Below are 25,971 nucleotides of genomic sequence, written 5' to 3'. Positions count from 1 at the left end.
CTGTTTCCATTACAAGCTTAAGTATTATTTGTAATTTTTTAAGGTAGTAAATTACGCACAAAACTGTTAGCAGAACATTCCTTTTGAATATGGAAACATGAAAGTGAGGGGGTACTGTGTGTAATGGCAGTGATGCTAAAATGACTGGTTGCACCAGTAAGAAGAGGGTAGCTTTATATCCCATGTAGTGGAACAAATACACAATTTATACATAATTTAATCGTTGACAGCCACTGATGTAACTGTAAAGTGCACTCATAGGACACTTTATTAGTTACACCTTACTAATATTGGGTCCGACCCCGTTTGCCTTCAGAACTGCCTTAAATCTTCCTGGCACAGAGAAGGTGCTGGAAACAGTTGCACACCTATTATGCGACTCACCCGTTCCACCACATCCCAAAGAAATAATTTCTACTTTGTGACATGGCTGGTTGTCCTGCTGGAAGGAGCCATCAGAAGACGGATGCACTGAGGACACGGTCAGCAACAATATTCAGGTAGGCTGTGGTGTTTAAATAATAGGTGGTACTAACAGGCCCCCACATCATTACACCACCAACAGCAATCTGAAGTTATTGGCCATTCAATTTTGATGAGCCTGTGAAAATTTCAGCCTTGGTTTCCTGATTTAGCTGACAGGAATGGCACCTGGTGTAATTTTCTGCCTCTGTAGCCCATCTGCTTCAAGGTTTATTGTGTTCTGCCTTCAAAGATGCTTTTCTGTATACCTTAACAGTAAGAAGTATAAATTTGAGTTGCCTTCCTATCATCTCGTCCTCTGACCTCTGTCATCAAAAAGTCATTTTCTCCCAAGTTAAGTGGAGACTCCGCTCACTGTGAACTCATGAGATGGTTGTGTGGGTCCACAGTGTCTGAAATATTTAGAATAGTCCTTCTGGCAATTAATGCATACCAAGTAAGAAAACTTGCCTATTAATCTTTAATCCATTTGCATTTACTAATTGTTATTTAGCATTACTGTACTAATATTAAGTACAGGAGTCTAAAAACGTTTCTTCCATTCATTCAGTGATTTGTTGGGAAATTTCAACAATTTTTTTCAGTGTTGATTCACTTGGTGTTCAAAAGACTAAAACACTTTAAGTGTATTAAAAATATGAACAGAAAGGATTTCATTAGCAATAAAATAGCGCCTGAGGTTTTGGTTAACAATAGTCAGTCTTGTAGTGAGGTTATGGGTTTATGTCAGCTAAGCTAACTCTGCTTAGCTAGCTAAAATTAGACTTTATGTATAGATAGATAAATAGATAAATACATTGATAATACCATACATGTGTTTTAGTCCCAGTATTTTCACAAAACACTTCTTTGCTTTTGCATTAGATGACACCACTCAGTCTGTGATGAGCTACTCCAAATAAGCACACTTTGAAAAATGTGCCCTCGTCCAATCGATGTAAAGATTGGTAGCACTGGAGAAAAAGTTAGAGGCTTATCAAAGTCTGTTAAATTCCTCCTCTGGCGAACATAAATGTCTGTACCAGTTTTCATGGCAGTCCATCCGGTACTCAGTGAGATGTCTGAACCGAGGCAAAGGTAATGTCTTTTAAAGTTGTGCTGCTAGCATGGCTAAAAATAAAAACTGTCAAAAACTGTCAGAAAAACAGGAAAAGGTTGCATCGGGGTTGTTTGTGTGAAAAACAGAAAGAAAGGAAAATGCACTGCCTAGCTGACTGGGTGTCGAGAAACTAAAGCGGTGATTTACAGCAGTCTCCATCTACAGAGAGGTGTGTAGGTGTAGGCGAAACATCCACTCAGTTGGAGTGAATGAGTCTGAAAGCATCCAGCTGGTGCGAGTGACTGAAAGAGCAGCTGTATAGTCTGAAATGATCCGAGAATGAACTCACAGTTTACACATGGCAAAACCATCAACCATAACTTCTAACGCTGACTTTGCGGGGGCTTTCATTAATACCCTTGCATAATACTGAGTAATCTAGCGAGGCACTGGAGCCGCATTGTTGTTTTAAAAACGGTATGTTCCCTTATTGCACGGAGAATATCTTTGTGCACCTTTCATCAATCTTCTAACATAATAGCTATGTTTTTCCAACAAGGGCAGGTTCACGTTACAGTGTCCATAACTGACGCCGCCTTGAGCGATTTTACAGGGATATGAAGTTGGGCAATTTGGTCAGGTAAATAAAAGTAAAGAGGAAAAAAACAGCAACAGTTTAATCGGTATTCTGTTATTTCTAAGTTTTAGACAAGTCCAACTTCAGCTCGAATACCTCAAGGCCAGGTACTAATTGAATCTACAACAGTAATAAGCTTTGCCTCATTTCTACACATTTTTTTTGTACCATATTACTTCTACAACATTTGATGTATAATTTGTATTCATGCCCTCTGCGCTGTGTTAGACGATTCCAGGAAACTCGGCGGCGTTATCCACCATGACATACCAATTTGGCTCAAGAATTTGCAGACTAAATATGCTGCAGGATGTGGGTCCATTTATTAGGCCTCTGCCTTGAGTTCAGAGCTACAGTCTGCCTAACACCAAAAATTCAGGCAATTTAATGCTGTAATTTCGGGTTTGGAGTGAGTCCTCTCCACCAGACTGGGGTGAGGTTTCGATAGAAGCGGCAGATTTAATGAGGTGTTGGCTCAGACCCCTGTGACTTGCCGACTGGCTGCTGTTACATAACTTCATCAGGTAAGACAGTGCAGTGCTTGTAAGGCTCTGCATCCTACAGCGTAATGAGCCCTTAACCACTCAGCGCAGTAGCAAGGAGACTTATGGTCACCTCCAGCTGTGTCTGTAAAAGTCTGTCCGTTCTTCAGACCTCCTGATGTAAGTCGTTTTATGAAAGAGCTTCTTATGAGGAATGTAATTATTATTTTCTTTAATAGTGTAGTTTCCCTGACATAAAAAAAACACTTCCCCCAAAGTCCGTACCTGTAAATCATTTCAGTTATGCCAGAAAATGTCACATTGACCAGATAAACTTAATAACTGTACAGGATTTTCTTGTGTGTGCCGTGTGAATAATATGATTCAGAACTAGGATGAAAAGTTACAAACAGACACACACACGTACAAACTTCTGCACAATCCAAACAGCTTGATCTCACACCAGAGGAAGGAAAACAGCAATTATGTCTCCTGATCGCAAAAATAATGCTATAGACACACTAGCGCAACCAGTGGTTGGATACTGCGACACGACCAATATTATTCGGATTATTCGGATACAAGATGGCTTTGAAATGGTTCATTCGAAGACAGGGACCAGGTGTGTGACCTTTAGCAGTCAGCTGCAGTCTTCAAAGCGACTTTTGTGCGTCAGGATGTCAACAAAACAAAGTCAGCCTGCTGTCAGCCTACAAATGAATGGGGTTAAGGTGGCAATGTTTGTGATAATACAGCGATTAACTGTGAAATCAGTGAAAAATCACAAATCTGTTGCCATGTACATATACAGAAATTCACCTTAAATAGAAATGTGAAATAAGTGCATTTTTCTATATCTTCCACAAAAGGAGTGATGTAGTTAGAACTACAGGAGGAGTGATAGTGAAAACATATAACACTATACCAGAATACAACCAGCTGGCAACCAGTTGTTCAGTTCTGCTATTGCAAAGAGTTACATTGAAGGACAAGCTCCAAACTGGCTCAGATCAATTGCAATGTGTTGGCAATCTCTCCGAGAATGATTGCATTAAGTCAGCGTCAGACTGCCATTGTTTGGAGACAGGTTACCTCCCACCAGGTGATCTGTACAACCAGCATATGAATAAAAGTATCTGCCCGAAAGTTTGAGGCTGTTGAATACCTCTCGCTGCAGGTATTTGAAATCAGACATCAAGTTCGAAAAAAATCAATGTAGTTGATTCATTTCAATTTTATTTTATTTATATAGCACCAAATCACAACAACAATTACATCAAGATGCTTTATGTTGCAAGACAAAGACCCTACAATCATACAGATGACCCCCTACGAGCAAGCGCTTGACGACAGTGGGAAGGAAAAACTACCTTTTAAGAGGAAGAAACCTCTGACAGAACCAGGCTCAGGAAGGGGCAGGCGTCCAGTTTTTACTCTAGTGTGACAGAACCACAAACCAGTTCATTATGAGTTAAGAAAAATGTCGAGTTGAATTTAAAAAAAAACAAAAAAACATCTTAAATAAAAAAAACATAAAAGGTGAATCTGATTAAAATTAATTCTGATCATAAAATATCTGTAGTTTCTTCATTTTTCCTCCTTGGCCTACAATAAAACATCTTCTTTTGCTTTGCTGTTAATGCCTCACCTGCCTCCTATTATGTACATTTAATCACTCTTGTTTTTTGACCTGTTTGTCTTGTTTTTGTTTTCAGTTGAAAGGTTTTAAAAAACGCGAATTGTCAGACCTCCTCTGAGCGAGGGAACAGCTCTCAGTGTTGTTTTATGTTCCGTAAAGCCGCAACTTGAAGTCAGCTACGTAATACTTATTGGTAACACAGTACGTTTTGTTGTTTTTGGAGTTACAGCAGTGTTGTAATCTTTAGTGTCTGTTACACGTCATGTAAGTTGAGTTATGAGTGTGGGTATGAGGGTCTCAGGATTTGGTTGTATCGATATCACAAATAAAAATAGTCAGGCGATGGTGTCAGACACATTTGGGCTTTAGTTTTATCTCTGAGCCAACTGCAGCGCTCACTGTCTGACCTCATCAACCGCACCATGATGTGAGTCAGTCCAGGGCCTCCAGCAAACTGATGTGGTCTGTTGAGCTCCTGGCTTGGTCTGCCGACCACGCATGGAGGTCTGTGGGGCTTTCTGTCATCCAGAACCCCGACGCCTGTAAAGCATCATTCTAAAAACCAATCGGAGGGCAGATAAAACTCGCCCTGCTGCTGACTGAATGGAGTCTGTAACAGTTCACAAGCATGAAAAAAAAAAAAAAACAGTGTGGCTGTATTCTGGCTAACCACAAGGAGCACCTGTATTGGTCTATGGAAACTGTGACTCATTTGGTGTTGTTTGTTGCTATAGGTACTCGTGTTTATGCTTTTAAGTGGGAACATCATCTTGTAGCCACTAAGACTTGAAAGAGTACAACATAATTAATACAGGTTCTGTGGTAACATGGAATTAGGCTGGAGGAACTTACTTAAAAACATAAAATGGAACGGGGAAAGAAAGAGGGAAAAACAAACAAAGCATAAGTCTGACCTGAGCTTCCTCACCTCTACCAACTGTGGCCGGTCACGCGGTGCCAGACATGCTGACGACCCGGAGGCCATGTGAGGTAGCAGCCTGTCTGAAGCTCTACTGGCCGCTTAACGCGGCTTGTTAAAGCACGAGCAGCAGAGCGCTTGTTTCCTGACCTTGCCCAGGGATGGAAGTGGCAACCAGGGGCAGATAGGAAAGGTGTTACATCTGATCCCTGCAAGGAAAGTTAAAAAAAATCAAAATCTTTTAGTTTTTTCAGGCAGAGTGTTAATAAATACTATAAGTCTGTTTGCTGGAAGTGGGAAACACATTTTCAGAAATTCACCCCAAGCTTGAACTCAAGAGTCTAAAAATATTCTGACTCCAGTCTGGTTTGAAACGTGTTTTTGGTGGCCAAACGTGGGTTCCTAGACTGTAAAGGGAGCAAACCGTGTACAGCAGATTTGTGAAAGCGCCTGTGGGAATTGGTAGCAGCCAGCAGGAGCCAATGCAAAGAGTTTTCCCAGGTCACTCCTTCTCTGCATGGGGCCGCCTGAGGAAGGTTTTAAAAGCAGGTTCTGGCCCTGTTGCTCCTCCCTCAATAAGACTCCTACAATCCCTTCTTCACACACACTCTCTCTCTCACACACACACATAAAAGCAGTCAGCACCCTCTATTAGGCTTAACATGACAGTTTTGCCTCATTTTTGATTCAGAAAGGAAGACAAGTACACAAATACGCCTCAACGGGGGGAAACTGCTGGTGTTTCAGACACATTTAAGTAGCTACAAAGAAAACTGCAGATCTGGGACCAGTTGGAAGGACAAAATGAGCGTGTGGACGGCCCTCATACTGGCCTTGCAGCTGCTATTAAAAATGTGCTTACACGTGGAAGCACAGGCTTTGGGTGAGTGTCTTTTTTTCTTTTTTTGAAGTGTTTTCAGTCGCTTTTCATGTCAGTTATTTAAATGTCACTGCATTTTTTTTATTTGGATTATATGGTTGCTGCTTGGGATGACAAAAAATCAAGAAGTGGAAAAACATATTTTTTTTAGGTTTACACAAACACACATAAGGAACGATGTCTTTAAGGTTTCTTTTTTTTTTTTTTGTTTCTGACACCCTGCCTGCAATGTAATCGTCCATTTTCATTAGCTGTCAAAAAAGATTTAATGGCTCCACCACTCAGTATTTTAACACACTTATGTATGAGTTTTAATGCATTATGGATGAAGCAGACACTGTGAAAGAGAATATGATATGCAGGCCCAAACACAAAAAGATCAGACAATGTGTGTGATACTCACTGAGGTGTGAATAAAATGCTAAATATTCCAGTGAGTTGTAGAAGATATGGGGCAGTCAAATGCTTTTATTTGGGCTGGGGTGTGTGTTTCTGACAGGAAGCAGGCAAAGATAAGAAAAAAAAAAAGTAGACAAAAGTTTGAGTATTAAATGCCACCATCTTTCCGCTGAAGTAAAGACATCCTGATTTTGATATCCATCTAGCCGGATCTGCTTGATTACTTCGGCTCGGGAGATTCAGCTTTCTGGCTCGTTTTAATTTAAACAAAGTCCCAGCTGGGTCACACACATGGGAATAATCAGAGATGATCTGGGCGCAGTACTGAAGTTCAAGACTCTCTTCTCTCTCACACTGTCTGACATGCGCTTGCAGTCACACACGCACGCGCCCGCATTTATTCAAGGTCACACACAAACGCAGGGCTGCAGACGACGCATAGAAATGTTGGCGTTTAGAGTTTATCGCCCTTCTTACAAACCCCACCAGGTGATTGATGGCGTACCTTTCAAATGCCCATTAATCCCTGGAGTCTTTTGGCAAATAGGCGCCTGATGGTATGTATAAAACAAGTCCAGATTAATGGAGTTCGTCATCTATCATTTCTCAGGCTCATTGTCTGCGTGACCACAAAACAAGGAGTGAGATCCATTTAAACCAGCCAAGTCTGATTTTAGGTGCTCAAAAATTACATTCCATAAGCATTATCTATGTTATTGATTAATATTAACATCTCAAGGATGGCTTCACTGAGAGCTGATATTACTGAAGTTTAAAGCAGACTCTCTCTCCTCTGGGCCATCCTCCAGGCCAAGCTATATCACACTTTAAAACGAGGTAAAAGGGGGGAATATCCAACTCTGCTTGTCTTTGCAGAGTTTATGGTGAGTCTTAACTCACTGTTTAGCTCGGCTGACAAGTTGAGTTCAATTCAGTTTTTACTTATATAGTAAAGGTGCATTATATTGTAAAAAAAAAACAAACCCCTACATTAATAGAGCGAAAACCCAAACAATCAAATGACCCTCTACAAGCAAGTAATTGGCAACAGTGGGAAGGAAAAACTCCCTTTTAACAGGAGGAAACCTCTGGGACAAACCAATAAGGAGTCCACCACAACTAGTTGGGGTTGAGAGGGGGACAGGACGAAAGACACGCTGTAGAAGAGAGGGGGAATTAATAATAACAGGTGGCAGAAAGTCAAAGCCAGCAACTTTTTTCCGTTCATTTTTCTTCCGCTTACAATTCAAATGTCAGCGTGGATCTAAGAACAAAGCTGAAAGTAAACGTAACCTAAATCAGTGATAATGACAATAACAAATAGAGTTTCTGTGTTTACGTGAATATATCTTTCTGTAAATGTACACACGGCTAGCTGATTCATTGATTCACGTAGGCTGCACTCATCCAACAGAATATATTTCATCCAGTTTATTTAGTTTCACTTTTTAAGAATAGACACAGTGTTAGCGCAGAATCATGATGGTCTCCTGGAGAAATACACATTACAGAATATTGCTCTGTGTTTACAGTGGGGGAAAAAAAGCTTTTGGACATTGCTCAATGTGTGCTTTGTTCTTGTTTGAAGCTGCGACATCAGTGCAGTGGGTTTCTGGGTTTATGACAACTCCCCGTGTCAGCACAGACCATGTGATCTGCTTTCCAACATTATCGCACTATAATGTTAAAGATCGAGGGTATTAACAAGTAAATCCCATTTACTAAATAACAATATAAGTCAAAACCTTAAACACGTTTCAGTTAAAAACACATACAGCAATGCAAAAACAGCAAGAGAAATACTGAAAGCACGTTTTTACTTAGTTTATACTTATTTTAGTTTAGTTTTCACTCAAGTTTATTCAAGACCTAATGGAAGCCAAAAGGAAAGCTAGTGTTAGAAGTAAAGTAGGAGTGCACGTGTAGTTACATTTGTAAACACTTACACATCTTAAAAGTGACAATATGTCATGTGATGTTTAAAAAATGTCTAAAAAATACACATAAAAGCCTAATATCGTTTGAATATCATGTTTTTGGTCCTAGGTAGCTAGATGACTCTTGGCTAAATGTGACTTTGCTTCTTCCGTTCTATACACTACGATGTTGTTAACGTAATTGCTGTTATGGCTGGCCTTTAAATGCGATGCGATAAATTTAAGCTTGCCACACAGAAATGCTCGAGTGCGAAGCATGTGCTGAAATGCTAAAACAAGGAATGCCAGCCATTTGCACTCTTTACAGTAATCGCACCGTGACAGATTTATATGCTGGTGTTAAGGAAAGGTCAAGACACTGTTTTCCTTTATGGCTTTCAGCTGAACTAGTTTTATGAAGCTTGAAATCTGAGGTTAATCGGGGGGTGAAGTGAGGCACTTTCTCAGGGTCTCCTGTGTAAGACAGCCCTGACCCTGCGAAGCCCTCTGTCCAGAAGACTTATGAAAAGCAGGACTGTGCGCTTCGTGCGTGTGGATGCCTTTGTAGTGTTATACACTAAAGACACGATGCACACATCGAGCTTCCTTTGTTCTCTTTTCTTTCTTTCTTTTTTAAATATATTAAAAAGTTCTTATCTTGATAAAAACCAAACACAAAGGATTCGAAAAGCTTTACATTTTTAGTGGAAGTAGTGTTGACAGCACGATGCAAGCAGGCATTTCGGTGGCTTAGTCCCACTTATCTGCGCACATATTTAAAGGCTCTGTGTTGTGTCTGACAAAACACAAGGGACCCCAGGCAGAGGAGAGAGATAAAAGAAAGAGTGAGAGATCTCATCTGGGGCAATCTTGGCTGACAACAGTCGGCGGAAGCATTTGGGAGCAATTTCTGCTCCCTCACGACAGAGGGCCGTGTGAACCGCTTCAGTGGTACTTGTGTATTCACGATGGTGCAGATGCGGGACTAGAGATTCAATGCACATCCTCTTGTGGTTTGCCCAGCTCCCAAGCCACTTTATTAAAAGGAGACTCTGACCATGAGCACCAGTGTTCTGCTCCTCTCTGGCTTTTTACTTTTAAATTGCCTGTCAGTCGAGTCAGAACATCTAAATTTCACTGTGCTTTTGTCTGCAAGCTGAAGCTCCATCTCATTTTATAATTCAAACAGTTTTAAAACAGACCTAAGAGAAGATCATAAAAACCGCACGCAGTCACTGTATGCTGTTTACTTACAAATCCGCCTCCTTTTGATTTGCCTGAGCCGACCCAGCCTGCCAAGTTTGCGCTGACTGATTGACGCAGCGTCTTGCGAGAGCATCTAATGCTGGGTCAACATCATCATCTTCTTCTTGTCGACTCGGAATGTGTTTACTCTCGGATCAGAGCGCCGCTGCGGGTTGTAAATATTCACATCTCATCATCCATTACTCATGTGCTTTCCCGTTTCCCTGCCTTCCTATCTGTCTCAACAGTCTACGATCTGCTCACCTCACCTGACTGCCTGCCAGACCTGCTGCAGGGGGGCCTAACCGGGCAAGGGGTGAACGAGGCTTTCATCCTAACCTCCTTCAAGTTGCAGCCCAAGACCGGAACCACTGTGTTTGGCCTGCACAACCCCAGGGACAACAGCAAGTACTTTGAGTTCACAGTGATGGGGAAGCTCAACCGAGGTAGGAGGACATCAAAGAGGCGCTGGTTGTTTAAAGCTACGCCAATCAATGTCTTCATATTAAAAATGGATTAAACGTGATAAGGGTTAAAGACTCTGCAGACAGACCTGAAATCCAGCAGACAGTGTTTGCCCCCACATAATGAACTGTAATGAGTTTGTGCCCCAAACTATTTTGGTTGTGGCCAAATAGCTACACAAATAATGACGCTGCTGTTGCTATGTGCTAAGACGCAATCCAAGCACAGATAGAGAAACAAATAGCAAACAATATCAATGCTTAACATCACATAACCCTTTACAGCAACACAGTCAATTTTCCTCTATTCATTACCTCTTCTCTTTCTTCCTCTTCCATGCCGTGTCTTCTTAAAGCCGTGTTACGGTACTTGAGGAGTGACAAGAGGATGGCCTCTGTCACATTCAACAACCTGGTGCTGGCAGATGGCCAGCAACACCGACTGCTGTTCCACCTCAGGGGGCTGCAGCAGCAGCAGCAGCAGGGGCCAGGCGGGGTGGAGCTGCATCTGGACTGCAGGCTGGTGGAGACAGTCAGGGATCTCCCTGCTGCCTTCCAGGGTTTGCCAGCAGGCTATGGCACAGTGGAACTAAAGACCATGCAAGCCAGAGAGCAGGTGAGCCATCGCTTACAATATTTCCACACAATAGTGAATGCCCTTCTGTCACGATAATGACTCGGTAGGTTTCCAGATGGCTTAGCTGTGCACTTTCACTCAATTGATTTTAAACAGGAAAGCTTAGATGAACTAAAGCTGGTGGTTGGGGACTCATTTGAAAACGTTGCGTCGCTACAAGACTGCCACTTCCAGCAAAGAGACTCAGTTCAGACTCTGGGTAAGGTTCTTTCTGTGGAAATGTCAGTGAAAACACTCTCAGCGATAGGAAATGTTGAGTCAAAGGGGGGCAGACTCTGAGAAGCCCTTAGCTCTGTTTCAGCTGAATAAAATAACAGTCCTTCTCCCTCAGGGGTCAACACAAAGCAGCTGTCCAATCAAATGCTGGAGTTAACGAAGGTGATAAATGAGCTGAAAGACGTCCTAATTCAGCAGGTAACCACCTCTTAGCAGTCCCTCTGAGGCCACTTAATCTCTGCTCCGTCAACCCTGACCTCCCTGACAGCTTGCCTGACTGAATATAAACTTTTGTTCATTTTTGACCCGTTCCAGGTTAAAGAAACATCCTTTCTCAGGAATACCATCTCAGAGTGTCAGGCCTGTGGTAAGATAATGTCTATAGTAGCTAACAGTCATTGTAGAGAGGAAAATTGAGGACCAGTTTCCAATTGTTTAATTTATCACAGCTGATCACTTTCTTTTTTTTGATAATCTCATGTTGTGTCACAATGCAAATAATAATGGCAAAAATGTGCACATTTTAATTTAATGGAAGACTTTCTTTTTGCTTTGTTTCTGTACTGACCCCTCAGACTCAAAACTCTCTCAATAAATTAGTTATCCTATTAGCAGATTGCACATGATAATGGTATCAGTACATCCTTATCAGTATCCGTGCCTACATGATATTTTGATATTACTGAATGAATAACAGATGGTTAAAAAATCTTTATTTCCTCCTATTTAAAGGTCTAGGTGGCACAGAGGTGGTGAAGCCAAGGTGTGCACCGGGTGTCTGTTTCCGTGACGACATGTGTATAGAAACAGCAGAAGGTGTTGAATGTGGACCGTGTCCTGATGGATACACTGGAGATGGTTTTAACTGTGATGATGTCGACGAGGTAAAGCTCAATATCGCTCTGTGTGTGTGTGTGTGTGTGTGTGTGTGTGTGTGTGTGTGTGTGTGTGTGTGTGTGTGTGTGTGTGTGTGTCTTGCCACGCTTCTGCCCTCATGACAATCAATATAAATTTACGACCTGTGGTGTAAGGGCAAACTGTCGACATCCTTTCGAGTATTTTATGGCTACTACTTGGGCTGCTGGTTTATGAGATTATAGCTAGGGTAAAGACAGATAAATGTTTTGAGTGTATCTATTTGGCATAGCAGCAAGTTCATATTAGTGGTTTTGGATCCCGATGAGAAACAGTGTGAATTAACAGGCTGCGATTAAGGAGTACACTCAAACACACCTTGATGTCACTGAATAATGGTGGCTCCATAATTGATCCATAAATGACTTTTTTGACGATCTGTTTATAGGTGAAAGAAATGCATCTCACTGTATTTTTTCTAATGTATATCCCATATATGATGTATATCATAATATGCTGATCAGTCAGTAAGATAATGATTAGAAGCGATGTAATGACAGGGTGGGTAAAGTGGAAGTGTTGCTACCTTTGCGACGAGCTTCACTGAGTCATCGACTCATATCGGGCTCCTTTCATAACCTCTTCCTGAATAAATAGACATGGACACCGGCTGAGATCGACAGTTGACTAACAGCTTACGCTCACGACAAAAGAAAGTTGTTTGCCCTGCAGCGGCCACTGTAGCTAGGATTATGCACTATTGAACTGGAAGGTGTAAGAAAACAGAATTCATTCAACTGCAATCTACTGACATCTATTGGTGACATTTTACACACTGTAACTTTACCAAAGATCTAGTCTGGGGTCTTAACCAGAAGCTTACCATAACACATCCATACAGATGTCTCAGAGCTGTACTCCAGTGCATTATTGTGTCTACAAAGAGGACCTTTGTCATTTGTCCCGCCTTCAAAAGGTATTTGAATGAGTTTACAGAGATTTTTTCACCATTTTCAGCATATACAGACTGAATGGCAGTGGGTCCATCAAACTGGAACATGAGAAGCAAAGATATTTCACACAGGCTAATGTTCTATAATTTAGACTATGACCAAAAAAAGCAGGTAAAGGTAGAACTTTCTACTACAAGATGGAGAACCTTATAAGGATGGCAATACAAGATTGTGTGTTTGTGCGTGAGTGTTTGCCTGTCTGTCTTTTCTGTTTGCACTGACCTCTTTTCTGAGGACTGGGCCCTTCAGCATTCTCTTTCTTGCATGAGCAATGTCATCAGACCTAAAAGCTTTTGGGGAGAAACCCTTTGAGAACCACATACATTTTGCAGCTTCAACAGAGTTCATGTCCTTTCTGCAGTGTCAGTTTAACCCCTGCTTTCCTGGAGTGCGCTGCGTCAACACTGCCCCAGGCTTCCGCTGTGACGCCTGTCCGCTGGGCTACACCGGCCTGCCAGTGGAGGGTGTGGGCATAGTGTATGCTCAGACCAATAAACAGGTAAGAGAGTGGATGCATCATGAAGGAAACAGAATATTATTACCAGTGTATATCAAAAAAGACACACACACACATACACAAAAATGGACTTAAATGTAGTCTGAATCCAACAGCAGATTGCAATATGTTGTTGTTCTTACCATAAAATGACTCATTTAAGCATTTAAACAATAAAGGAGGGTTCTCACTTCAAAGGAGTAAGGAGCAAAAAAGTTCAATCAATAAATGTGCCAACACAAGTGACTTTTACTTTAGGTGTTTAAAACAGTTTGCACAAACCTATGGAGGTTTTCACTGGAGTCCAGTCAGCCAGTAGATCAGGTCTGTCAAGCTCATTAGGCATCATGTGCTGCATAGAACCCACTTTGACCTCAAGAGGGCCGGACCATTTAATCCCTGAGATATCTTAATATAAGAAAAAGGGCAATTTCAGTGGTAAATCTCAGTTTTTCTACCTGAAATGCAGCTGTAGTGAATGAAAGAAATCTATTGGCACAAGTAATTGTTTATTAATTACTTAATTACTTTAGTGTAGTGTAAATGGCCACGGGCAGGGTCTTTATCAGTAAGAAAAATTGCATTACTTTTACAAATGAGTTAAAACTCCAGAGTTATACCCAACTTCACTTTTTTCCAACACCATACAGTGGGTCGGTTTGTCTTCTCTGGGCCAATTCTGGCCCCTGTGCCTTATGTTTAACAAACTTGGTCGAGAGCAGTGAAGACACCAAATGTAAAACATGAAGAAAACATAACTGCTTTCATTATCTCCATCATGTCACACAGGATTAGCCACACTAAATGTTTATCTTGATGCACCAGATCCTGATTGGCGGGAACAGATGGATATCGTTTTTTTAATTTGCTGATTTACGTTCTACTTCCATGCTTATTTATTGCTCTGAATTTGTAAATATGACCTGCAGTCTGCAGCGTGTTATTTACCCTTTTAATGCATTTTAGATTCCTACAAAATAAACACCTAAAATGCCCGGTGTGCATAAATTACTCCCACTCTAATTTGTGCTCTAATACTGTAAGTATTATAAAGCACAGCTTCAGCTGTTTCGGGGCTTTAGAGGATTTATATGGCATCCTTTGTTTTGTTTTGAGGGGTATTTTCTACACTTATTTTTGGAGCAATTAAATCTGAACAAGTTGTTACAGTCTGCTCATTTTTTTACAATCCAGGTCTGTGATGACATCGATGAATGCAAAGGATCTGACAATGGAGGCTGTACTGCAAACTCAATCTGCCACAACTCTGTGGTAAGAACACCGTTGACGTATTGTATGACCATTACTACAGGTCTTTATTGCTACTCAAAGATGCTCATGTGCAGTTGTCATAATTCCCGCACAGGGCTCCTATCACTGTGGTAGCTGTAAGTCAGGATTCACAGGAGATCAGGTGAAGGGCTGTAAGCCGGAGATCAGCTGTGGCAACAGCCTGACCAACCCCTGTGATGTCAACGCTCAGTGTATCGTAGAAAGAGATGGATCCATCTCTTGTCAGGTAATATTCTTCATCACTCAAATGCTCATGTGCAGTATATGAATGAGTTTGTAAGAAGCTTCATTTGTCTTGTCAGTGTGGAATTGGCTGGGCTGGAAATGGATACCTGTGTGGAAAGGATACGGACATTGATGGATATCCAGATGAGAAACTCAAATGCAAAGATCCAAACTGCAGAAAGGTAACCATGGTGCAGGTTGTCAAGATATGCAGCTTTGCTGTGGCAGGTATATCTTTATTTAATCATCATACTGTCACATGTCTTTGCAGGATAACTGTGTCTTTGTTCCTAACTCTGGTCAAGAGGATGCCGACAGAGATGGTTATGGAGATGCCTGTGATGAAGATGCAGATGGCGATGGTATTCCAAACGAACAGGTCGGTGGCTATCTCGCAACAAATGCCTCTAAAACATATTACACCTACAGATTCTAATTTTTGTTTGTCTTGCTAATTTTCCTAGATTGATTAAGCCTGTAAAAGTACTAATACCTCTTATGTGTATGTGCACTAAAATGACTGCTGCTCCTGGCAGACGGTTCTTTTACGACTGTAAAATGGGCAAAGGGGCTAGCCTAGCTCTGTCCAAAGATTACAAAATCCACTTACCGCTGTTTTCCAAATTCACCGATTAACATTTCATATCCACAGACACCACATTTATGCACAGAAATGTGGATGTAGCAACTTTGAGGTCACCCACTGGCTACCTTTACAAAGCCGCAAGTTTGGTGTGGATACAACCATTTGCAGACATCAGGGTAATCGCTTGCTACTTAGATTAGCAAGATGCATTGGGATGCTAATGCTGGCTTACGAAAAAGACTTAAAGCAAATTAAACTGCCTGGAGAAACTGAACAGCCGATATTTAGAGTGTGTTTAATTACCATCAAACAAAGCCAAAATCCTTTATAAAGTATACCTTTAACTCTTAAAGAGGAACTGCAAATTTTTCTACTTAAGGGCCAAAAGTTGCTGTTTGCTATGGGCAGAAATATGAGCCAAGTGGCACTGAATTCCCCCATCATCTCACCCCATACTAGTACATGTCCATGCTAGAGTATTGTTTTTGGCTTTTTTCTGCTGTTGGCAAAATTATATGCTTAATGACACTGAGAAAAGTTAAAAGTGTGGGCGGTAGATGTCATTTATATGACCAACAACTGTTTTGTTTTTAGTTCACTGCCAGGTGGTTGCAAAGCAACATGATGATTTTAACTGATATCCCTAACAATACGAATCGGGGCCTAAGATGTACCTATGTGCTAAGTTTGGCTACTCCTAATCATGTAGGCAGTACAGGCAGCCAAAGAAACAAACAAAAGATTTCATGTTTTATAATAAGATGCACAGTGATATCAATCTCATAAAAATCGAAAAAGTTTCAGCCCTGAAGCATACAGAGGCTTACGCTTTACCCACCATATGACCCACTCACATGACTCATAAATGAATACGTGCACACGCTCCTTCTTCCTCAGGACAACTGCAGGTTAAAAGCCAATGTGGACCAGAGGAACAGCGACAAGGACAGCCACGGCGACGCCTGTGATAACTGCCGCCTGGTGGAGAACCCCGACCAGAGGGACACTGACGGTGATGGCAAAGGGGACGCCTGTGATGACGACATGGATGGAGATGGTGAGGAGAGAAATGACATCACTGATGCTGACGCTCTTGTTATATAATCAACATCACTGGAGGCTTTTGCTGTTATGACTTCTTACCCTGCACTCCCTTTTATGATTCCACCGCTGTGGTCTCGTAGTAAATTACTCACACCGATGCATGCAACTTTTACAGTTAGTTACAGATCTCTTTGAATCTTCTTGTTTGAATGCATCACTGTGTAGTAGGATAGATTTTGTATGCCAGCTCAGGCTGAATAAACAACACCGTAAAGAAAAAAAATAATGAAAGCCGATAGCAGGCTGACCCAAAAGCGAGTACAACCTTTGATCACTCAGCAGCGTGGTTATACCTCATAAAGCCCCCACAGGACAAGAAGATAGTTCTTCCTTCCACTGCTGCTGCTTGACCTTTATGCATTAGTAGTGCTGCTACTGCCTCCCTGTGATGGAGTAAAATACCATTTGAATGCAGATTCTCCAGAACAACATAGAAAATGCAACAGTGCACCCTAGTGGTGATATTAGAAAGATCAGCTTGTTGCTGTGATTATATTACAAATGATACAGCTGATTATTTCCTGGAAAATAGTGACCCAAACTCATATCTGTCTTTCAAAGCAAGATATTCAGTCCACTGTAGCAGAAAGCAAACAAATGCACATCTTTACAGCTGACAGGCAGGATTTACATTCTTTGTTGACATAACTGACTGCTCATCAAATTCTTTGCACATTTATATATTTTATAAACCCACTTGGTGGTAGTTTGAGTGTTAAATGACTGTCACCTGATCGATGTGCAGGTCTGAAGAACTTCCTGGATAACTGCCAGCGTATCCAGAACAGAGACCAGCTGGACCGGGATGGAGACGGGGTGGGAGACGCTTGTGACAGCTGCCCCGACATCCCCAACCCAAATCAGGTCAGTCATACAGGTGGATGTATGGCGGTCATGTAAATTAACTAAATACACTGACATAAGGATAGTTTATTTGATTTTGCTCATAGTATTTAGTGTTTGATTCACTAGATTTATCTAACCACTATAGTTATGAGTGAGATATGAGATTTCAAATTCAACAGCTTATGAAATACAAAAATATACACTATTAACACACTGTTGAAGTGCTTCAAACATTCTGTGCTCCATAAAAAAAACACTAACAGTTTCTTTGAAATAAAAGGAAAAATGATCTAATGATCAGAGAAAAGTCAGATAAATGCAGTTTGTTCTATAGTTTGTAGTTCTAATATGTCATTCAAAAGGTCCATATTACTGCTGAACGAAGCTGTTTGCACTGTGCATTTACCTTTACAAAAATAAGATCTTAACTGCAGGATTAATGTGGTATTTTCACACTTGTCTCGTTGCTGTCTGCTCTCTCTTCAGTCTGATGTTGATAATGACTTGGTTGGGGATTCCTGTGATACAAACCAAGACAGGTAATAACACTATCTCTATATCTACAGTACCAGTACAGCTTTTATTCATTTATTTCAATTTAACTCATGTCACTGCGTTGCTTCCTGTGTAGTGATGGCGATGGTCACCAGGATACCAAGGATAACTGCCCACTCGTGATCAATAGCTCTCAGCTGGACACTGACAAAGACGGGCTGGGTGACGAATGCGATGACGATGATGACAACGACGGGATACCGGATGTTTTACCACCGGGTCCAGACAACTGCCGGCTGGTACCAAATCCTGATCAGATTGATGATAACAGTGAGTTTCAGATTGTCCCCTAATAATTAAAAAAACCGAGTTTGTAGGGATGTTCAGTTGTTTTTGTTGACACGTTTGGCTAAAAAGCAGATTGATGCTGAAAGATTAATGGTCATAATTTCAGGAGAACGTCTCTCTTCCCCCTGCACTGTTACTGACATTATTTATGCACATTCTTTGGGCCCCTATTTCACACCCACGCAGATCAAGCAGTAGCAACCTTGGGCAGATTAAGTGGCAATTTTTGCGAGGAGAAAAAAAAGCGCGATTTTTGCGAGCCTAAACTCATTCGCCAATTTTATGACTCACTGTGACATTACTTGTGTGAAAATGGATTCTGAAACTAATGGGAGTGGAGTGTCAATTCAAATAAAGAGGGGCAAGGCCATTTTTTTCCCAGCAGTCAGAGTTCAGCGAGGCAGAGTTGACAGACCATTACTTACATTATTACAGCACACAACTTTTTCGTGTGTAGCCAATTGTGGTAGTAGCACAGTTTTAATAGCCTAACAAAACTCAAAAGTCAGATATTTGCTTTTATTTAATAATCAGTGCCCTTTAAAATGTCATGTGTCCAAAGCTGTACTGTTAGACAGATGTATTTTTGCCAGCTAATATGTGGGATCTAGACCTATGAATTAAGAAAGGGTATTGCTCCCTTTGATTTAGATTCGGTTTTCTTTTGAAGTTTATCGTACAGAGGGTTTTGTTTTTTGTAACTGCCATCCACGGCTGTTGCCTGTTGAGCAGAGACCAGAAAGCACGTAGCCTGTGTCATGATTAGGGTTTCTTTAGTTTGTGTGTCGTCTGGTGGTTAGTTGCTGTTTGCTCCACACAACAAAGTGATTCGTTCTTTCTGCCCTCACAGATTTTGTTTCCCCCTCGCTGTCATTCAGGGGCCTTTGATGTGTGGCACTCTCATAATTCCCACCAACTACATAAAAGCAAAGTGGTTCCCTTTGACATTGTAATCTTTTTTCTAGATTTCTACTCAATTGTGCACTCTGTGAGCCTGTACAAACTACTGTTACTGAAAGGTAGCAGTCCATTCATAACATTATGTGTGGTTCTACATTACAGAATAATGTATGGTTATCACAAAATCCCAGTGGCAAACGTGGACGGATTATCTTTGTGTCTCGGTACAGCATTTAGGAAGAATCAGACACATTCAGAGCTGATTTTGACTTATTAAAGACTCAGCAAGAAGCCATATCAATATATGTCTGTTGTACTGGAGGGTGTGGACTGCAGTGAGCTTCACTAAAAGGTCTTAATTTTTCAGCAATTTTTATAAAACTGTGTGACAACATTTAGTTCATCGATTCATCCATTTTCATGTGCTTATTTGGGACCGGGTTGCAGGGGCAACAGCCTATTCAGAGCAACCCAGTCCTCCCTCTCCCCAGCCACCTCCTACAGCTTATCCAGGGGCACACTGAGGTGTTCCCAGGCCAGCCAAAAAATATAATCTCTCCAGCGTGTCCCCGTGATCTTTCACGGGGCCTTCTCCCTGGTGGTGCCCAAGAGGCATCCTTGTCAGATACCAAAACCACCTCAAATGGGTCCTTTCAATGTTTAGTAGTGGCTCCACTCTGAACCCTTGCTTGAATGAATGAATGAATTACTAGCCCCATCTCAGGTGCCCTTCAGAGAAAGCTCATTCTTGTCAGTCATTATCCATTCAGATTCAGGAAAGGAGAGAAGTTAATGGACCAGGTTACCCTACCCGGGGCAGGGTTACCGTGGCCCCACCATGGACCCAGGCCTGCGGAGGGAGCTTGAAGGAGAGTGGCTGGTGGCTGGCCCTTAGCTCACATGGATTAGGCATAGGCCTGCCCTCCTGCCCTCCTGCCCTCCACCACCCACAGGAGTCACTAAAGGGGTCGGGTGAAATGCATCGAGCAGAGGCCCTGGCGGTCTATCCCCGGCTATCAAGGCTGGCTATTGTGTAGTGACAAAGTACAGTACTTGAGATCATTTATCCAATGAGGTTGTACAACTTCTGAGATATTTTGATCATACACTATTGTGTTTCCAAAGTAAATTAAAGATTTGAAACTACTCATGCACCAAATTTTTAACTATACTTTTTAACTCTGTTGTTTTTCAGATGACGGTGTTGGAGATATTTGTGAGTCTGACTTTGACCAGGACAAAGTGATAGACAGGATTGATAATTGTCCTGAAAATGCCGAGATTACCTTGACTGACTTCAGGGCCTATCAGACTGTTGTGCTGGACCCCGAGGGCGATGCCCAGATTGACCCCAACTGGGTTGTTTTGAACCAGGTATGGACATTATTATCACTGATCATTCAAATTTAAACATCATAGTCAGATATTTTTATATACACATGCTTGACTTTACTTGACTTTTGTGATTTCCCCAAGTGTTTTGTTGTCCAGCTTTGCTGTTTTGGTTCACTCTTACCACTCTCCTTGAATAGATTTCTGGCCCAGCAGGCAGCCTTTTATTGCCAAAAAACTCTAAAAACCCACGCTACACTACATGTTTAGACACACTTAGTCGGTAGCTGATGAACGTGGTGGTGCATTTAGCAGCTAATGTTCAGCAGATGTTGCCCTCGGGAGCTGGAAGAACAGAAAAATTACGCTGAAAGCAGGGTGCTGATCTGTATTCAGTTTGTGGCCAGAAACTGAACAAAAAATCCGAGCTGCTAAATGTGTATATAAGGCACTTGCCAAATCAACTTGAAAGGTCGTGTTGTTCACAGTGTGTTAAAAAAAAAAAAAGAGTCACGGCAGCTTTAATTCATGGCCTAAAAAAAAAGTAAGCGTGCAAGCACATTTTAATAAACCTGAAATGCAAATACAAGCTTTTGAAATTAAAAGTTTCACGGTGCATCATTTATCATTAAAAACATCTCTTCCTTATCAGGGAATGGAAATCGTTCAGACCATGAATAGTGATCCAGGACTTGCTGTCGGTAAGGTGTATTTAGCTTTTTTACCTGAATATCACTTTTAGTGTCGTGTGCAAGAAACTACTCGTCGTATCTAATGCGCTAATTATTCTTTCTGATGTCAGGTTACACGGCTTTCAGCGGCGTGGACTTTGAGGGGACTTTTCACGTGAATACAGTCACTGATGATGACTACGCTGGCTTCATCTTTGGTTACCAGGACTCATCCTCCTTCTACGTGGTGATGTGGAAGCAGACTGAACAGACCTACTGGCAGGCAACCCCCTTCAGAGCTGTGGCCGAGCCCGGCATACAGCTGAAGGTGAGAGGACGAGTCATCTCACTTTAGTTTTACTCACTCGACCTGTTTTACACATTCTTGTTTTCCTTCTGCTTCTAAAATCGCCTTACTTGTCTCTGCTTCTGCGTCAGGCTGTGAAGTCTAGATCAGGCCCCGGCGAGCATTTGAGAAACTCACTGTGGCACACGGGAGACACCACCGACCAAGTGCGCCTGCTGTGGAAGGACCCGAGAAATGTGGGCTGGAAGGATAAGGTGTCCTATCGCTGGTACCTGCAGCACCGCCCACAGGTTGGATACATCAGGTATTATAAAATTCTTACGGCTTCCTAAATTTTCTTGCCAAGAGCAAGATGAGACGGTCAGCATTGTGTGTAGGTGCAAACTGTATGTTCAGCCATTGGAAAGCCAGGCTGGCTGTTTCTTAGTCTTAATAGTTGTAATTTAATAACTAAGGTAAAAATCCCTTGTTGTGCTTTGTGCAGAGCCCGCTTTTACGAAGGAACTGAGCTGGTTGCAGACTCCGGCGTGACCATCGACACGACCATGAGAGGAGGACGACTTGGCGTGTTCTGTTTCTCGCAAGAAAACATCATCTGGTCCAATCTGAAATACCGCTGCAATGGTAAGGAAATCAAACGTTGCAACATAATTTAAAAATGGGATAACAATGCTAGAAAACTGTCAGTAGCTTCATCCTAATTTGGTGTTTAGTGCAGGTAATTAGCAGAAAACTATGCTAATATGCCGATTAACATTTTACCAAAGGGCATTCTCAGCCTCACGGAATGTGCAGCATCTTCCTGCATGACCTCTGAGACTAGTTGTCTGCGACAGCTTGATATTCCATCTTGTTACATAAAGACTGCAGCTGTGAAGAGAATTAGTTTGACCTCACTGCATATGAGATTTTAAGCTTGTCTCATAACGCCTAACTTGTCACTTCTGCAGACACCATCCCGGAGGATTTCCAGGAGTTCAGCACTCAGCATGGCGTCGACTCGCTCTAAAGTCAACGCGAAAAAAATACCACTGCAGAGCTACGAGGAATGCATCAGTGTGTATGTGCGAGTGTGCGCACGTTTGTGTGTGCGTGTGTGGATGCCTGTGTCTGTGTTTTGATGTTTACGACTTTTGTGCATACATGGCCACAATCTTTGTACTGTGTGTGTATTTTCTCATGCTGTCTCATTTCTCTTAAATGTCTCTCTCTCTCTCTTTTTGTTTGATGGTCATTTTCTCAAAGACACGAGCTGAGCTTTTAGGTTTAATGGATTTTATCAAATACATTGCAATATGACATGACACGAGGACAACAGAAACAGAAAAACAGGTGCCTAAAGTGGAAGAAAACAAGCCCGGGGAACAACAGTAGAAGCTAATTGAAACTCTTGTAAATACAGAATAGATTGCCTACAAAGCAAACTCAGGAGGATTCATTAACACACATTAGCCACCTTCGTTTATGTTTCATTATGTGACTGTGATGTAAAATTTCCCCCCTTAGAAATCCTGCATATTTGATTTTTACCCTTTTGTATCTCTCTGTAAAACATAATCCTTTTCACAGTTTCCTCATGCAAAAAGTTACAAATTGACATGCTGAAGAGTCTCTGGTGTAGATGACAATGTGCATTTGATGCATTTGATCTCCTGCACAGTTATTTTAGTTATTTTACCCAAACTTCATTTTTTGCGTCCATATTCAGAAAATTCAAGTGTCTTTTGTCTTCTACCGTATACTCTTCTTCTCTTCCTCTTAGTGCCTTACTCATGGTTAAATCATCTTGTAAGCTGAATCCTTACCAAAAAATGTAGCATAAGACACCATAACGCTGCATACAGTTTTATTAGTTTTGTTTCCCCTATACTTGGAGTTGTATTTTATTATGTATGTTTCATAATAAATTCAACATTTTCCCAGGAAATAAAGTGAGATGTTATCATGTAATAATTTTTACTACTACGCAGAAGTCATATCTGAATGCTTTTTGGATATACAGTGCTTAGCAGATTTCTTAGACCACCTGTCATAAAAACCAAACTAAAAAACACGTGTTTACATTTATTGGCATATAAGAAATTCAATTCACCTTTTTATACCCAAATTTAGCTGGTACATTTTCTTGTCAGAAATGGAAGTAAATAACTGTCAAAAGAAAAAAACAAGCTTTGCTGGGTTTTTTTCACCTTTTCTTGTATTTCAGTCAATTTGAAAATTCATAGATAATAACAATAATTGTATTTTAGCATTTCATCATTTGGATTAACCATTAAAGAAATATAAAAGTAATTTTGGTAATTTCCAGTACTATTAATATAGGACAGCTCTGACATAAAGCTTAGATTGGGTGGTGGGTCATTGTGTTTGTGGGGTCATTGTGGGTTTTTTCTTTATGTTTTGTTTTTTATAATAGCTACCAGAAAATGGGCTGATCATGTTTCTGGTCTCGCTCACTCTAGAAGGCCAGTTTAGTTTTACATGGTTTTCTCTTTCTATTATTTGAACCTTGAGATTTTGATTATTTCACTTACATATATATTTAGTCATGAACCTGGCCAAAATAAAGGGCTTTAAAATACATAAAAATATGTATCAGTTTAAAAAAGAAAATTTCATTATAATGTGTAGAAGTATTTTCTATGTAGCCCACTAATTACTTTGAGATATAGATATGTTGTATACATATAAAGGACATTTTGCTGTTATTTGGTTTTGTTATTTTATTAGTTGTACTAGTCTGGATTGTTTGACCGGGTTCAAGAATCATACAGAATTTTTAACATTATATATTTAAAAAAATCATGCATGCGTGCATTCATTACTTTTCAAGGATGGGCAATTAATTATCCCAAGGGGCTACATGTCAAACTGGGAGTGTTATTGGTGTGGAAGCTCCACACCAATAAGCTTAATTCACTTCTGTTCAATAACAATGTTATCTCTTTATTAGCTTATTGACTCCATGACAGTCTTAGATCCTCATGTGACCCCTTAGGAAAAATGAATTGCCCACCATTTACGCTGAAAGTGCTGTTTTGTTTTGATCAAAGGGTCCTAAAATGCCACTGTAGATCACTCTGATGGAACATTTGTTAATTAAAGAATCAGGCAGACCACACGATGCCTCTGAATCTCACCAGTGGGAACTTTGCATTCACCTGGAGGTAGAGCTGTTTTATGGTGAGCTGAGACCAGAATTTGGATAAGCTTTTAAAAATTTGATTTGGAAAAAAATATGCAAATTCACATAAGGTGCCACACTTTTCATCGTGACAGGAATTTAAAATGCTGCAAATGGTGTTCAAGAGCAGCAATTGGGACCACCGCTTTTAAGACGCAGCAGCAATCTGCAAAACTGTGTGTGTGTGTGTGTGTGTGTGTAAACTCAAACAGTGAAAACAACACAAAGTAATAATGAAAAATCAGCACAGTGTTTTTGAAGATAATAGCCTTGTTGTCTGAAATACCTACGGACACATTCTTTGTTTGATGGCAGTTACAGAGAAAAGTTATTGATCATTTTCCTTCTGATCGCCTGGCTTTTTTGTTTGCAGTTTGAAAACTTACTGTGGAATCGTGTTGAGTAGTTTCCATATTTGTTGCCTGTTTGAAAATTGCTATTGTAGCAGGGAGGAAAAGAGGTTACCAGCAGAGCTGAAGAGATCAAGGGGTTCAGTGCAAGCTGCACAGCATAAACACACCCGGGCTTTCATTGCTGAGAATTGTGACCGAAGATGTTGACGATAGAACAGTGGGAAGCTCTTTGGAAAATCGGCTTTGATCACTCCTTCAAAATGAATAAATAAGGCAGGTGGGGGAGAGGAAACTCCATGGCAAAGTGGCAGCCAGGTTTCGATTTCAGCTCGCACGTCTCTGCCGGAGTTGTTTCCACCTCAGGGGGCATGAGAGAATCATTCACTGATTTATATGGTGCACGGGGAGATGTTGACTTGTCTGTAATTTGTGATGAAGCAGAGAGCGGATGACAAAACCTGATAACATCAATGTCTGTGCTGTGCCACACAACAACTATTTAATGAACATACAGACAGAGGGGGGGGGTTCTTTGTAACTTAATTTTGTAACACAACAAACAAAAAGCTGATGCTGGTAACAAACCAAGAGTCTTTAACCGTGCTGGCAGCTCTGTGAGGCTGCACAGCGGTGCTTTGAACTAGTGTTGCTGTCACCTTGAGAAGTCACCATTAGCTGAACATTAAAACTCTGAGGATCACTGAAGATGTTGGAAGACATTGGCCGCAAATCGTTACCGTCCATATGAGATGTAGACGCTGTGTTTCGTTGAATATGAGAGTAATTCTTCCTGATGAGGGGATCACCAATGTCTGATCGCTCATCCTCTGCGCACCATAGATCTGGAGGTATTCACCAAAGGTACGAGCTCTGAATATCAATACTGTCACTGAGGCAGTTGCTTATAGCAGCGGAGCTCCCCTCTCTGGAGAACTGCTGTCAGCTCACCTTAAAGTTCTTTCATGATAAGATTCTGCAAACTTGCCATTAAAACCACAGAATATGGT

The 25,971-nt window shown here is 41.2% G+C and overlaps 1 protein-coding gene across 1 annotated transcript; it reads left to right on the top strand.

The window, feature by feature from the left end:
- Window positions 1-5,786: 5,786 nt before the first annotated feature.
- On the top strand, window positions 5,787-23,372 carry thbs4b (thrombospondin 4b). The gene is made up of 22 exons (XM_063478282.1): window positions 5,787-6,082; window positions 9,888-10,085; window positions 10,460-10,719; window positions 10,837-10,939; window positions 11,072-11,154; window positions 11,272-11,323; window positions 11,689-11,840; window positions 13,186-13,323; window positions 14,515-14,592; window positions 14,687-14,839; window positions 14,916-15,020; window positions 15,110-15,217; window positions 16,322-16,481; window positions 17,274-17,392; window positions 17,861-17,913; window positions 18,006-18,199; window positions 20,313-20,491; window positions 21,102-21,150; window positions 21,252-21,448; window positions 21,559-21,731; window positions 21,912-22,051; window positions 22,378-23,372. The coding sequence occupies exons 1-22, from the start codon at window positions 6,004-6,006 to the stop codon at window positions 22,434-22,436; spliced, it is 2,832 nt and encodes a 943-aa protein (XP_063334352.1). The 5' UTR covers window positions 5,787-6,003; the 3' UTR covers window positions 22,437-23,372.
- The last annotated feature ends 2,599 nt before the right edge of the window (window positions 23,373-25,971 follow it).

The sequence above is a fragment of the Pelmatolapia mariae genome, linkage group LG7 (genome assembly GCF_036321145.2).
Source record: "Pelmatolapia mariae isolate MD_Pm_ZW linkage group LG7, Pm_UMD_F_2, whole genome shotgun sequence".
NCBI classification, from domain to species: domain Eukaryota; kingdom Metazoa; phylum Chordata; class Actinopteri; order Cichliformes; family Cichlidae; genus Pelmatolapia; species Pelmatolapia mariae.
Note: the sequence above shows the minus strand (reverse complement) of the source record. Positions and strands in the feature narration are given on the sequence as shown.

Bases quoted from the DNA above. Each gene is read 5' to 3' on its own strand.
- thbs4b (XM_063478282.1), top strand. From the start codon at position 6,004: ATGAGCGTGTGGACGGCCCTCATACTGGCCTTGCAGCTGCTATTAAAA. The intron at 17,393-17,860 runs GTCAGTCATACA...CTCTCTCTTCAG, and splicing joins ACATCCCCAACCCAAATCAG to TCTGATGTTGATAATGACTT. The intron at 20,492-21,101 runs GTATGGACATTA...CTTCCTTATCAG, and splicing joins ACTGGGTTGTTTTGAACCAG to GGAATGGAAATCGTTCAGAC.